Source organism: Alternaria postmessia (genome assembly GCF_024291825.1).
Source record: "Alternaria postmessia strain BMP 2775 chromosome Unknown scaffold_18, whole genome shotgun sequence".
Lineage (NCBI taxonomy): Eukaryota > Fungi > Ascomycota > Dothideomycetes > Pleosporales > Pleosporaceae > Alternaria > Alternaria postmessia.
The window spans coordinates 1-15,114 of record NW_026260091.1 but is presented as its reverse complement, the minus strand read 5'-3'; the positions used below and the strand labels follow the sequence as shown (position 1 = coordinate 15,114).

At 51.0% G+C, this 15,114-nt stretch overlaps 5 protein-coding genes across 5 annotated transcripts; 3 read left to right on the top strand and 2 right to left on the bottom strand.

Moving 5' to 3' along the window:
* Window positions 1–3,285: 3,285 nt before the first annotated feature.
* On the top strand, window positions 3,286–6,966 carry J4E82_003950 (uncharacterized protein; the record flags this gene model as incomplete). The annotated part of the gene is made up of 1 exon (XM_051730233.1): window positions 3,286–6,966. The coding sequence occupies one exon, from the start codon at window positions 3,286–3,288 to the stop codon at window positions 6,964–6,966; it is 3,681 nt and encodes a 1,226-aa protein (XP_051589861.1).
* Window positions 6,967–7,465: 499 nt separating this feature from the next.
* Window positions 7,466–9,268, bottom strand: J4E82_003949 (uncharacterized protein; the record flags this gene model as incomplete). Its single annotated transcript, XM_051730232.1, has 1 exon — window positions 7,466–9,268. One exon carries the CDS (start codon window positions 9,266–9,268, stop codon window positions 7,466–7,468), a length of 1,803 nt encoding a protein of 600 aa, XP_051589860.1.
* Window positions 9,269–9,649: 381 nt separating this feature from the next.
* On the top strand, window positions 9,650–10,594 carry J4E82_003948 (uncharacterized protein; the record flags this gene model as incomplete). Its single annotated transcript, XM_051730231.1, has 1 exon — window positions 9,650–10,594. One exon carries the CDS (start codon window positions 9,650–9,652, stop codon window positions 10,592–10,594), a length of 945 nt encoding a protein of 314 aa, XP_051589859.1.
* A 184-nt stretch (window positions 10,595–10,778) lies between these two features.
* On the bottom strand, window positions 10,779–11,275 carry J4E82_003947 (uncharacterized protein; the record flags this gene model as incomplete). Its single annotated transcript, XM_051730230.1, has 2 exons — window positions 10,779–10,887; window positions 10,944–11,275. 2 exons carry the CDS (start codon window positions 11,273–11,275, stop codon window positions 10,779–10,781), a joined length of 441 nt encoding a protein of 146 aa, XP_051589858.1.
* Window positions 11,276–11,671: 396 nt separating this feature from the next.
* On the top strand, window positions 11,672–14,073 carry J4E82_003946 (uncharacterized protein; the record flags this gene model as incomplete). The annotated part of the gene is made up of 2 exons (XM_051730229.1): window positions 11,672–12,462; window positions 12,516–14,073. The coding sequence occupies 2 exons, from the start codon at window positions 11,672–11,674 to the stop codon at window positions 14,071–14,073; spliced, it is 2,349 nt and encodes a 782-aa protein (XP_051589857.1).
* Between the last annotated feature and the right edge of the window lie 1,041 nt (window positions 14,074–15,114).

The following is a 15,114-nucleotide window of genomic DNA, read 5'->3' as shown; positions in this document are numbered from 1 at the left end:
AGCAGACCAAGAGACTGTAGACCGACTCGGGACATGCGCTGACGAGTAGCGTTTTGCAAATTGAACCCCATATCTTCAGAACACGTCTGCCGCTGTCAGCACAAGTGTACCCAGGCAACGCATCGTTTCTTGTACATACTAACCTTCTTCATAATCGATAAACAATCTTCCTAACATGGCTCGGATCATATTGCAACTCCCTGATTGGACACGCTCCTCTGAGTATATATATGCCAGTCACACATGGCCGTTTCCCACAAGGCTGGACTCAAAGAATCAGCAGCCACACTGTCTGATTTCCACTGCCCGGCAGACCGGTGAATGCACCGTTAGAGCCTCGTCTCGACTCTCTCATAGTAGTTTTATCTTGTTATTTCTTCCATTGGCTCTTCAAACTCGTGTAGTCCACGATTGGATCGCTGCCATCCGGTGAACAATGCAAGCCATCAGGACCAGCAACTGTGCAGCCTGACACGTTTCGTTGCGGCTCGACATGATGTATAACATGATAGTTCGGCGCTCCCAAACTACTTTTCGATTCATCCTAGCCTCATCACATCTTGAATCGACTTAACATGGCAGCCTGCACGATATGCAGCACTTGGATCAGAGGTCCCGGAAATCGATGCACGCAACACCGCTACGTCAGAAATAGATACGATGACTATAACTACAGTAGTGACTCGACGAATGCTCGCAGCGCCCGTCACAGTACGGGCACAGGCACTCGTCCACATCGTTTCTCAAACAACCAGGACATATATGGACAATACGATACCAGCAATGCTCTCGTACGTCACAGAATACACAGCAATGCACACCGGTCCAGCTCTCATCCCAATGAGCTAGCAAAACCTCTTGTCCATGTTTTCGATAGATTCAGCAACACGCATGCCGTCGCATCCGTGCAATACTCAGCGAACCCATCCTCTGGAAGTTACTCCATCTCAGCCCAGGCAAATCTCGATCGCGAACAATGCACCAACTGTCGTGAATGGTTCCCAGATGGTCTCAAGCTACAGTACCATCAACAAGAGTTCCCAATCGAATGCGAGCAGTGCAACATATGTCTGAGGTACGATAATATAGCATACCATGCAACGGACGTCAAACATGAGAGGTGTTTCGTGAGAGGATGTGAGAGTGATTATAGGACAGTGGGCAACTGGAGGCATCGCTACGTCGAGAGACATGTGTTGGGCAGGCACACACAACAGAGTTATCATTGAGAGAGCACGAATGTATACCGGGTCGTGTTGACGGACTGGGTTTAATTTCCGCAGATCAGACTGCGGACTTATGATGCTATGACTAGAACGAGGGTTACATCTGATGTGGATAACTCCCTCTTGAGTGTTCTCGTTTATTTTACCTGTGTTTCGAGATAGTTACCTGGTGCTGGTTTGACAGTACACAAACTGGATATAGCAGCAGTGTTGAATAGAGGCGAACATGGCGAAGATGGTAGTAAACATAGCCATGACTTAATACGCAGTAATGTGACCGATGTCGATCTCATGATGGTTCAATCTTACCTGGTGTTTTTGGCCGAGGTAAAGTGAATATCGTGATGGATGTTTGAAGAACGCTATGAGTTTGGTTTCGAGACGGCCATTCATCCGCAGAAGAAATGTCAAAGACTTTAGGCAGAACCTGTCTACGACCTAGAATACATCGCTCAATCTCGGTCATGCTTGTGGGTTAACGTAGGATCCAAAAAATAATGGACTAGGCATGCAAAAGAAGGAAATCTTGTTTCGGTGATGCTGACACTTCCTATCGTCGAAAAATCTCTACCTGCCACATATCCCTAGGTTACGAGCCATGCAGCTGAGTGCCACGAATTGAATATGCTCAGGTGGATCTTGACGGATGCAAGTTGCGTCTGAAGATTACGAAACAATCGGGGTAGAACGGCCATGTAATGATATATACTGCACCATGCGCCATGTGTCCAGAGAGGAAGAGATCGACACGTACTGGTGTTTATGGGGTAAAGCTGAGGCGAGACTCCGAGTGTCCTTGTATTGCTGGAACTCGTCGCCGGTATCGGGTGACGATCGTGCAGTCCGCCTTTGGTACGGGGTGATGCATAGTGAGGCGATCTAGGATAGACAGATGCATCTTGTTCCAACGAAGTCATACCGAGCGTTTAACGCGCAAACAGAGGCGCCCAGCGGAGTGTCGAGTGAGTCTTGGATGCCACCACACCGCTTATTGTGCTGAGTTGGTATTATCATAAGTTGTATAGACAGGCTATAGAAAGTACAATCAAGATGCGGTTTACTGGCTGAGCCTTTCTCGACTCACTAGGACATGAACTGACATGGTTACACGATGTCGATAAGTATCCGTTGACTGATGCAGCCCATGGCAGTACCGATAGTGATTTATTGTTTGCTGGGCAGTGTGCTTGTTCCAATGGAAGAGCGAGGCAAGTGGCTTCCGTCTGGGCTGATAGGCACCCGCGGAAGTGGTCCGACGCAGAGCAAGTTGTTGATATCGAAAGTGCGGGTTGGCGCGCGTCAGCCTGTCAACGAGAGGCGGAGGATTGCACCAGGACGGTTTGGAACGACATGCATATCATGGTCTGGGGTACCCCGGGAGATGTGCAGCCGTAGTCGTTGATGACTGACGGCGGGACGTATGGCACGACGATGGACAAAGGACAATGGCGCGCTGTCGACGCGAAAGCCTATGGCCATGTCGTGAAAGCGAATCTTGGTCCCACTTGTCGGACGTGTGACGATGAGAATTCTTGGGTGGAGACGTGGTGGAGGGGTGATGTGCGCCGTGGGTCGATCTTGTTCACGATAGTCGGGAGTCGTCTCACCGCCCTTCTATAACTAAGCAGCAACCGGCGTCGACTAAACCCAAACACTAGCAGCGAATCCACTACGTTACAGCGCGCTCCCCTCACTAACCCACGCGACACGCTTCCTCTCTCTGCTGTCCAAGCACCCCGCTGCTGAGGCCTGTCTGGCGACTGCTGCCTCCTGTACCGTGCACAAAGGCACCTTGTGACGCCATCACCTTCACCCCCATCCGTCCACGTCGCCCGCCCTCACCCGCCCGCAAGAAAGAGACGGTCCCTCTGCTGCCCCACGCAAAGCCCGCCAGCCGCAGCAGCAACAGCAACAACAACAAAAACAACAGGCGCCCTCCGACTGCCATGGGTCAACCAGCACCTCGCACTGCTCGAGCCCGCCCAACCCACGACGCCTCTCTCGCCCACTGCTAAGACGACGGGCGCGCTTCCATGGAGGCATGCGCCCACTGCCAGACATGATCGGACACCTGTTTAGCAGCCGCAAGGGCAGCAGCGCGTCTCACGCGCCGCCGCCGACGGTGCTCGACTCGGCGACAGAAGAGAGCCACACGCGCCATCTGCTGTATCCCGAGTACAACACGCTCTACCACCCCGAGGGCCAGCCGTATCCCTTGCACGCCGCGCCCTTGACCCCGGGGAGCGGCCATGATGGGCCCCTGCCGGAGATAGACCTCGACTACCCGCGCGACTGCCGCATCATCATCGCCCAGGACGAGACGCCCGCCATGCCCAAGACCATCCTGTTCGACTCCAAGCCTGCCCCACCACGCGTCGACGCTCCCACATCGCCCAACCTCCGCACCCGCGCATTTGGCGCCGCCAATGCCAGCAATGCCAGTACGCCAGCGCCGACGTTTGGGGGACTGCACGCCCGCACATCGTCGCTCGTCACAGAGCCCGCCGCGCCACCGCGCTCGCCCACGGTCGGAGGCTTCACGCGCATACGCACCCGCGGCAGCTCCATATCCTCCATGCCCAACATCGACGAGCACGCCCAGGTCCAGGCCAAAGCCCAGGCAAGGGCCAAGGAGTCAACCGACCTGGCCAACATCTGCCTCGACTGCATGTTCGGCAACCTGGCCATGAACTACCGCGGCAACTCCAACAAGATACACATTGTGCCGCTCGACACAAAGCCGGCCGACTCGTCGTTGCTGAGCACCAGCGTTCAGGACGCTACCAACTCTCTTGGTCGCGCCGAGGGCCTTCGCAGAAGGAGCCATCTCGCCAAATCCTTCACACCCGCCAACCTTCCAACCGACCTACCCCGCGCCGACTCCAGTGAGGGCGTACCGAAGGAGCCCAGGCGGCGTACCATCTTTATCACGCGCATGTTCTCAGTCACTGTGCCGGAAGAGGAGCACGATGATCGCACCCCCACCCCGCAGAGCTCACTGCCAAAAGGCAATGGCTTCCCCTTCCCCGCGACAAGCACGAAACCAGGTGCCCCCAAGGTACCGTACCCCTCGCACGTGCGAAAGAGCCCCATGTATGCTATCACTATCATCCTCCACCTTCCCATATCAAACACATCTCCCAGCGTGAGACCCTCTTCTCGGAGCGCCAATGCCAGAACGCCGGTGCACCTGTCTACCTCTGCTCCTGGGCAGGACTCGCTTGGTTCTTCTTTGGACTCAGAACGACGCACAGGATGGGCCTTCATCGACTCCAATCTCGGCGTTGATTCACTTCTATCCTCGTCGCTATGTAGTGATGTCGATGACCGTGTCGATGTCGTAGGGCAACACTGGGACGTCATTATGCGTGCTCTCAGTAGCCTGCAACACGTGGTACAGGAGAGGATATTGGCCCAGTTCAAAGCGCCTCGGTCGCCAGAAGGCATGCCTACGCCTACAGCTCACCATCAGCGAAATCAGCCTTCGCGGGCTAGTCTCCGCGACACTTCTCTCCACGCCAGCCGGCGGGCCCTGCGATTGCAGCCCAATGCCCTCATGATGGACAAAGAAATTCAAACCGCAGCAGAGCTTACTGGCAATCGCGTGGTGAGCGGCATGAGGATCCCTCGTGTCATGACAGGTCAGGGCAAGTGGGGTGTCTGGCGCGAAGAGGCCAGATGGCTTGGTCGCTGGGCAGGTCGACGTGAACAGAACTTTTTCTTCTTCAACCTCCTTACTGCTTTCCTCGGAAATCACACCGAGTGGCTCAACGTTTTGGGACCCAAGTGGTACCGTAAGCGTCATCGCGAGCAGCAAAAGGCAACTGCCGGTGAGATTCTAACAATCCCTAACCGCACCGTCATCGTCTCTCCAGACAAGATGGCTGCACGGAGACTCATCTTTCTACTCGCCGCCTTCTTACCACCCAACGCATCTGCCATGGGTGAAAGTACCTACCCGCGTCCCGGCACTTCAGCATCCCTCCGTGCCTATTCGCAGTCACCTCCGACCAATATGCCGCCTTCAAGGCAGCCCTCCCTACGGCGACAGATCAAACGAGGACCGCGGGCCAAGCAAAGTATGTCCAATATCCTTTTGCAGCCACCCAAGCTCCAGAGCGTTCATCAGCCACCTGCGCAGATTTCAGATGAGCGGTCTGAATCGGTCTTGATCGAGACTCAAGAGCCTATGCGTCCGCTTGGACACTCTCGGCGTTCTTCTGCACATTCAGTTCGCACCACTCTAGTGGTTCCATCAATGTCAGAAGGCCCGGTCGCGCCGGGTAGCACTGCTACTACCTCAACAGCCAACCCACAAGATGCGATGCCTGTCGCTCACTTCACATTTCCCAGGACAAAGTCATCTGGTACCATGCCCGATATGAGACCTGAAAGTAGTGATAGCCTGGCCTCAACGAACCTGATCAGCACCCTGCAGAGGAGCGGTACCGGTCAAACCAGTCTTGCTAGTAATGATTCCAGCAATACAAGTCGCTGGAGTGGCTTTATGAACTTTTGGAGCGGACGTCGTTCGTCTTCAACCGACCAAAGTGAATACTTTCAGACCACAGATGACGGTGTGGGATACCGTGGGCAAGAGCGCCCTCGGTCGCAGCTGGAGCACATGGTTCAAGAGCTCTCCATGGACCGCGTCTTCGAGGGCGATGCTGCCGATTCTCCGCTTCCACAAGATTCAGGCGAAAAAACCTCTCCGGACATATACTCCAATGCTGGCTGTCCTGGCGTTCCTGCGTCTGCTGCAAGGCCAATCCCAGAGCGTCAGAAGACTTACGAGAGTCACTTAAAACTGTCTGTCAACGAAAAGGATGGCGTTATCGACGTTGACCTTCCACTGCCTGACTTTGACTCTCCTCTTCAGTCTCCACTGCTAGGGGGGTTTGGGTCAGCTTCAAGCCAGCCAGGCTCCAGCTTTGGCGAGTCCTCAGTCTTATCGACGCCTCACTGTGAGCCAGAACAGCCCGTCAACGTGGCGGGTTGGCTGAGCCAGTTCCACCCTGATTTCGCCGTCCAAGCTATAAAGCCTTATCGCGAGCTTGAACGCGACATCAAGCGAGCGATGAGCGCTGAGCCCACACCTCTAAATACCGTGACTACACCGAGCCTAGAGTCGGGCCCGCTTGAGCGTTGGATGGATATCTGTTCTGCTCTTATTGCCGACACAAGCAATTTCTCGATCAAACGCATCAGCTTGCGGCGTCTCGTGAAGCTCATTCCCACGCCTACGTACCAATCTTCGGCTATGACACCGGGTGTCACTGGAATGGCTCCTGCCCACTCGCGATATGGTAATCCGTACACCTCCGGTGCCGCTGCTCCAATGATGACTGAAGTACATCTTGCTGAAAAGTTCGTCACCGAAACCATCATGGATTTTGACTCCACGCTCATCGACGGCGTGGATCGCGTACTCGCGCAGTCTGGTGAGGTGACCCGTGTAAATTCTGCCCAGTCCTCTCGATCAAGCAGCCGAAGGGGCCGTCGCGATACTAGGACGGAATCGGATACAATACCACATGTCGAAGTGCCGCACGTGGATTGTAAGAGTGTGCTTTTCGAAGCACTAGAGATCGTTGTGAAAGAAGTGGCCGCTGAGCGAGGGGGTAGACAATCCTCTAAAGAAGGTGATTTGAGGAAGACGACGAGGGATGCACACCCGAAGACTGAGAATGATTCTTCTTTGAAAGAGGGTATTCGTAGATGGCTAACAGAGGTCGAGTGAACTCAGTAGGGGACGTTTCACACTGTTCTTTTCTTCATGACTTGAACTTTCATTATCTATGTATTATATGTTCCAAGGGTGTATTATGTGGGCTTTGCTGCGTTTGAGCGGGCGTTGAAGCATTTTTAAAGCGAAGTACGACCTTCGTGTCGACGATCTTGGTGGCCTTTGGCTGTGGTATAAGCTAGCGAGACAGCATTATCGGAACAGTAGTAACAGGTTGGAGCGAGGGTTAGGAATATCTGGAAAGGATGATACCAATAATAGAACGATCTTGAATCTTGGAATTCCTCCAGCTTTTTGGTGTGATGACTTCCTCAGGAAAAAAGAAGGTAGTGTCGATAACAGTTGGTATATTGAATTGCTTGACATATGATCCTTTTGTAGTAGCATGGCTACAAACATGAACAGGACAAAGCTTCACACAAGACGAAATGTGGTGGACAAGTATGTTGTTCTATTGGAACAGCAATGCAAATGATTGTCTTAACCTTGCATGTCACCCCACGCATACGTCAAACACACAATGCACAACACCCGGGGCGTACATTTTCACCCTCTCCACATGAACCACACAGACCCGTCTCTCAAGTCCGCCGTCGATGGTGTATAGTAAATCCTGGAATGTCTTTTCTACTTCATTTTTCATGCTTTCAACGTCTTTGACATTAACGTTTTCGTGCACATGAATCCATCCTTGTCGTTTTATATCGAGCATAGCGACCGCAACACGCCACGAGAGCTTGGAAGAAGGCAGCAAGCCGAGATTGACATGCCGAACCGGTAATCTTGGCGACCGAAGTGACGGGTAGTCCAGGTCAGCGGCCTCGTTGCTTGTCTCGAGGACCACAAAGTCTGCATCGTCGAGATCAGAGTGGTCAGGTTGGCCCCTTTGTCGTAGCCGCAGAATGTCTTCTTGTTTAAGCACTCGACATGTCCATTTATTCATCTCTGCACCTCTTCGTAGCCCTTCTACGCTCCAGGGATTGATCTCCCAGCACAAGACTTGCTTGATGCCTTTCTCCAATGCTTGACTACTCTTCCTGTATGAGAAAGCAAAGTAGCCGATTCCAGCATAGAGGTCGACAGCCGCGGATGCAGTGTCAAGACCAGTAGTGAGAGTAGGCAGATTCAAGATTCGCGCCTTCTCACGAACGTTGCCACGGCTGAACATTGTATAGAGCGGAGCCCAGGTTTGCCAAATCCCGTTCTGGCGTGCAGTCACCCATAAAGCGTTGGCAAAGTCGGTTGCGGTGGGGTTAGATATTGTTTGTGGCGTTGGCGTACTTCCAAAGTCTCCGTATAGGGGTGTTAAATTGACTGGGCTACGAAGTATGTTTTCTGAATTGGTCATTTCGGCTGACGATGCTACCGTGGTCCTGGTTGAAAGTGGTATGGGAGAGTTTATGGCGACATGTGTTGCGCCTACTGCTTTTGCCATACTCTGCCATAATGATATCATCGCGTCTGAGTTCACTGAATGCGTGGCAATGAAGCTTTTCCACGGGGCGGAGGAAAAGGCATTGTGTGGAAGGAGAAGCATTGGACTGTAGACAGAATATCCTTCTGGAAAATTGGAGACGAGCGCTTCAACGGTAAGTGCTTGCGATGAAGGCAACAATCCAAGGAAGGAAGTAAGAGACTCCTCCAGAGCTTTGTGAACTGGATTCCGATTTGTTCGTCTTGGGGCCAAGGTCGTGACAGGGGCATCGTGTGAGATTGAAACGTCCTGAGATAATGCGCTGAGGCCAAGATCTTGCAACACTCTGAGCTTCAGGTCGCTGGTCTCTTGCGCATTCAAGATTCTTTCTAATCCATCCGAGTGTTGGGGATAAAGGATGGATGTAGGAATACACATGCGTTGCTGTTCCTTGCTTCCAGATACTCGGTCACTCGAATCACAAAGGGTTGTGGTCGTGTGGCTCGAACTCTGATAGGTTCTTATCTGGTCTTCGAGTTGAAAATCGTCTTGGAAAGATTCCGGGTAGATGTAACGGCCACCGATCGCATCGGAACATAGCTCTGGGAATTGTGTCTGCTGTGAGGAGCTTGATGGTCCCTGTATGGCTACGGGTGTATCTGCAGGAGTGGCTGCTAAGGACCGGTCAGGCTCAGCGCGATCATCACCGTTTCTAGATACAACAACATTCCTGGGGGATGTGTGTTCTTTCTTGTTCGGTGACTCGGGAGTGATTTTGCTACTCCGGTCAAGCTGACCAGCCCGTTCGAGCGCCTGTTTCACAGTCTTGACATGTTGTTTTGGTACAATAAGAGTAATTTTCGAGCTTGACAACTGTTCCATGTTGTTTGCTACTTTAACGTGAACTGGCAAAGATTAACACAAGCAGCTGGAGGGTGGTAAAGTGTAAACGGAGCATTGTACAAAATTTATTGGAACATTGCTAGCTTCAGGCAACCGCACACAAGGGTGGCACGCATCTCGATAGCTCAGATGGAGTTCTAAGAATGGGACTATTGAATCCGTCCGATCATCTTACTCAATATACAGTTTATGAATAGCGAGGGACGTTGCCAGGAATAAGGAAGGAGCCTCGAGATAGTCGTTGCCGATTCAGCACGCCGCCCCCACCTGTTCGGAGGCAAGTAAGCAGATGACGCAGCTCGCGGAACACCCACCCTCCGTCACACGAGAACCCAACATACATCACATACTCCACCCACGATGTCTCTCACAAACCTCGACCTCGTAAACCAATGCGATGGTTTCCCGTATCCCGATGTGAACTCGGAGACATATCTGGCATCGATAAACACTTACTACCAGCTGCGCGTCTCAGGCTACAATTATGCATTGGGTTACATGCTCCCGTCTGTTGTCGAGGTGTTCCGTGGGGTACCCAGCTGGGAAATTGACGATGACGCTCGCATCCTCTACCTCGTCGGCGGTTCTACTGCGGATGAGCGATCGCAAGCGGTAGAAACGACGCTGCTGGCTATGCGACAGACGGGTCACTTCAAGGTACTGGACAAGTGGCGAGGAGAACTGTACGCCGTGTATGGTATTGGCAAAGAACTACTATTCAACGTGGAGAGGAGCGCCAGTTGCCTATTTGGCGTAGTCACGTATGGGGTGCATCTCACAGCGTTCACAAGAAAGGAGGGGGAATTGAAAATTTGGACACCGAGACGGGCGCGTACCAAGCAGACATACGGTGGTATGCTAGACAATGCGGTAGCGGGCGGCATTGCATCGGGTGAGTCGCCATTTGAAAGTCTTGTGAGGGAGTGTGGAGAAGAAGCCTCGCTTGGGGAAGAGTTGGTTCGGTCAAAGGCAAAAGCGAGTGGCACAGTCACATACTGGTACATTCGAGACGAGAGAGCAGGAGGGGAGACGAACTTGATGCAGCCAGAGGTTCAATACGTTTATGATCTCGAACTTCCCGAAGACACGATACCAAAGCCTGGCGACGACGAAGTTGAGGAGTTCTACCTGTGGGGTGTGGAGGAAGTGCAAGAAGCTATGAGGAGGGGCGAGTTCAAGCCCAACTGCGCGCTGGTCGTGCTAGACTTCCTAGTTCGCCACGGCATTCTCACTACGGAGAACGAAAGAGACTACATTGAAATTGTGAGTCGGCTGCACAGAAAGCTCGAGATTCCTACGCTGTAAGGACGTAGACAAGGTGGTATTGTCTCGCAAGGGGTGCGAGTGGGGCCAACGAGTCGATTGGGGGTATCCAGACGCCATACCGAAATTTTAAGCCAGATGATACCAAAACCACTACACATGCTGCCATGACGCCTGTTGTATGCTTACTTTTGTTATGCTCTGGAGAGGACGAAGGTGCTATGCATTACGAGTGCTTGATGAGCATGTAGATGTCGTCGATCTTAAGGCCGCTGAGCTTCCTGTGCGGGCCCTCCATGTATAGCAGCAGGCCGCCGAAACTGGCAAAGTACTTGCTGTGTAGACTATTAGCCCCGACTCGGCCGACTCGCCCAGTGCGAAGGACACTCACATGACATCACCGTCACCACCCTCCATGCGGTAGTTCTTGCCGTAGCAGACGTAGTCGTACATGTCAGCGAGGGTTGTCACACCCTGCTTGCCAACACTCCTCCACATGGAATCGTTGTCGCCCTTTGCGCTGCCGTCGAGGGCCAAGGTCGTTGCCAGGACGAGGCTTATTGTCTGGCCGACCTCGACGGGGAATAGCTCGTGGTTGATGTCGAGTGACATGGTGATCTGGCTGTCGGTCGAAGTGCCATGGAGACGGGACACGCGATCGTATTTCTCGTTGTTGACCGAAGTGATGGTGAAGGTCTCTTCGAAGACCTGAGCGTCGGCCATGGTGAGAGGGCGCACACGGCTGCGGACCGAGCAAGAGGCTTTTGCGGAGAGGTTTGGGGCGGGCGAAAGGTGTTGCGACAGAGCACGAAAGAAAGCCTGCAGCCAGAAACGGTCAGAGCGCGCGCGGGCCTGTCTTGGCGGCATCGTTACCTCCGGGCCCGCTCCGCATCGCATCGCATCGCCGCTAGGAGTCCAGCCACGCGGTCGCACCTTCTCCGCGATTATCCTCTAGTGCTCCGATCACTACTGTGCACGCTTCCTCTCCAGATACATGCGCCCCATCGCTACTTCCATCCTCGCCCACAGTTGCCTAGGCGCCCGTCCTGGTATACTTGCTGCGCTCCAGCCTGCCGCTCCGCCGCCCACTCGTCCAACACCTCCGCCTTGTCGTCCCCCATGAGCTACGATCGCTACTTGATGAATCTATTCAGCCTGCACGACTTGGACTACCTCTCGCCCGACATGCCCGACTTTGCCTCCAGTCGCGAATGCAGCCCCATCGCTTTCGACGCTCCCATCCCCCCCAAGCCCACAGTCGCCGTGGCCCAGAACAGCATGCTTCTTAAACTGCCCGACGACATCTTCAAGTGTGTCATGGACTATCTCGACCGCGATGCTGCGTGGAGTCTGAAGCGGCTTTGTAAAGGCATGGCAAGCAGCGTGACGGTGAACCAGCTGCTGTACAAGTACCCCATACAACTCAACGATGTGCGCGACATCAGGCTGGGCGACTGGAAATACCGGAGCTTGGGCAGCATACGGTGGACAAGCTTCAAGGAGAGCATCAATGATGGGAACCGCCGACACGTGCACAAGCTAGCCATGTCTCACTGGGCGAGCATAGAGGACTTCAAGTGGATAGAAGAGAATCTACCTTGCTTGACTAGCTTGGACATCTCCGCCATCAAGGACTTTGTATGGACACCGGAGGAGACTTGGACTTGGAAAATGATGGCCGATGCTTGCCATGAACTATTTGGACGTCTGGAAGAGCTCGAGGTGGCTAACTGGGCTGACTATACTGCGCACTCTCGAATCGAGTACAGCTATTCATATCAGGACTATCGCTTCAAGCAGAGCTTTAGGATATCAAGACGACGCGATGGAGGCTCTGTTGCAAACGCCATTTTCCCAATATGTAAAAAACTGAAGACGTTGGCAATACGAGAGCGGTACTCGGGGTTCCAGTAAGATAAATCTGGTGGTCATATCGCCGAACTAAGTACTAACTCAAGTCCAGCACCTGGAACGAGTGGGAGGTTCATCAGCGCGTCTGCTGTCTTGTCGATGGCGTGCAAAAGTACTGCCCGGACACCATGACGAAGCTGAGGGTACATGACTACGCCCCTTACCGCTCACTCTTCTCCACCGATGCAACAGCTTGGTCGCGTATCAAAGATGTTGAAATAGGTCTATACTCTTGGATGGAAGACCGTCGTGACCGTGACGTGATCGGCCCAATTCCCTACAGGATAACCCAAGGACATCATCATCGCGATGAAGAGGAGGCTTTTGACGACAAGACGTTCGATGCATGCGGGCGCGACCATATGATGCTCGGAAACCATGTCGTCCAGGGTGTTGGAGCATCGTTCGAGGACTTGCTCCAAAGCCTCCAGACCATTTCCAAGAAGTATCCAAACATCAACATAAAACCCATTCGGAACCTTCAGAACATCATACTCCACCCGTTCCACCTTGTCAATGTCATGCAACGGCGACATCACTTTGGACAGACCACACAGCAAAACAATGACCAGGCACTTAGTGACCCTAGTTCTAAGCCTGAGGTGCAGGAAGCGCTGCGATGGCTAGCCGAGAAGTGCGCCTGGAAGCCGATATTGGCTTGGGAAAGCATGATGTGCGACGTCTTCCCTGCAAATCTAGAGCCCAACCGAACATTTCTACCCAAACAAGATGTGCTTTCACGCATAAAGACCATGGTATCAACCTTGCGAAGCCTCAACATCCCTATCCGTGTTTCCATTGGCGACCGCACAAACATGTGTCCTTCGTCTGGCCTCGATGGTAGCCTATACTTTGGTGACTACAAGACCTTCGTTGGTGACAATGAGAACAAGCGCGAAGTGTTGCTCCCGACCCAAGCCGTCTTCAGTCTTACGCCCATTGCCTCCATGGTTGACGAACTCACTATACAGTACCCTGCCGACGTGCCTGGCGTCTCCGGCTGGCTTCGCGCAGCGAAACGCCCTACCCCTGCCGAGGTGACTCTCATGCAACGCGAAATGATTGGCTGGAGACGCTTCTGGGCCCGCTATGCTTCCCAGTTCAAGAACCTCAAGAAGTTGACAGCAAATGTCCCCAATGACATCTACGAAGACTGGGGCAGAAGCGAACTGACCAATCTTTTGGATAACGAACGATGGCAAATGCTCGAAGTCGAGGATAAACAGGACCACAATCTTCTAGGAGGCTACTTCCCATTCGTTAGTAGCAGTTCGTCGTCAGTCCTACGTCAGAACCTGTCTCGTCGACGCACACGCACCAAGTTCGTCCAACGGGTATTCTTCAGGCTCGACACTGAACCCTTGGACATTGAGTGTTTGCCTCTGGGATTGACTGAAAAGCAGAGGGAGGAAAGGGAGATAACTGAGGCTGAGATAGCGGACAAACATGTCCTGCAACATCGCTTTTGGCCAAAGCGAGATGGGGTCAGTGAAGAAAGACGCGAGAAACGTAAACGAGAAGATGGTAAAGGGACTGATAGCCAAGAAGGTGTTGATAAGAGAACGAGGATTGGCTGTAGCACATACGAACGTCACGAGAGCAACGTGTAGCCTACAGTGGTATAGGCAGACAACTCTTGCCTGCGATGTCAAATCAGTGTATTGTATAATAGTAATATAAATTAAAACATAATAATCGCTATCTAAAGTATAGAGAAGTAGCTTTTCTAAACTAGTTAGCTTTAAAGCTACATAGTAGTTTTACTTATACTAAGTAATTATATATCTCTAGATCTTAAAACATAGAACTATATTATTATAGTTTTGTTTTTTGCTTTTGTTTTTAAACAGCTTCTATATTTGTAAGTATACTACAATTCTACTATAATTCTATTATTTTAGCTATGTTAACTATTATACTCTTTACTTATAATTTATAATATATTAATACTAGATTATAGTTTTATAACTTAAAGTATATATAATTCTTAGTATTGTACTTAGAATTAAAGTCTTTATACTAAAGAGTAGTGTTTTATAAAATATATTTTAAAATAAAGTATTATTTACTTAAGCTAATAATAGTAATGATATAATACAAGTAACTGTTTAGATGGTAAGAGTTCTATAATAAACAAAGTATAATATATATTACTTTTGTTAACAATATTATTATTATTATTATTATTATTATTATTATTATTATTATTATTATTATTATTATTATTATTAAGGAACCTACAACTACAGCTTTATTACTGCTAATTTATATATATAAAAATAGTAATAATACTAAGCGTAGCGCTTAGAGCTTAGGTATTCTATATTATACTATTAAGATTACGTATAACTACACTACTTTATTACTAATATATCTATATTAATATTATAAGTTCTAGCTATTTCTTCTACTTAGTACGCTTAGATAGATAATAGCTTAACTATACTAGTCTATAATACTACTTCTATTTTTCTATTCCTTTCTAAAACTATTCTTTTACTATATAGATTTTAGTTATAGTTAAGTGTTACACGGGGTTAGGCTATACTTCTCTAGGCTCGGTCCGTACTAAGGCGAGGTAGACTAAAGCGGTAGTCCGTGAGGTATCGTATGGAATGATCAGGTGGAAAAGAGTTATCGTTGTAACCAAA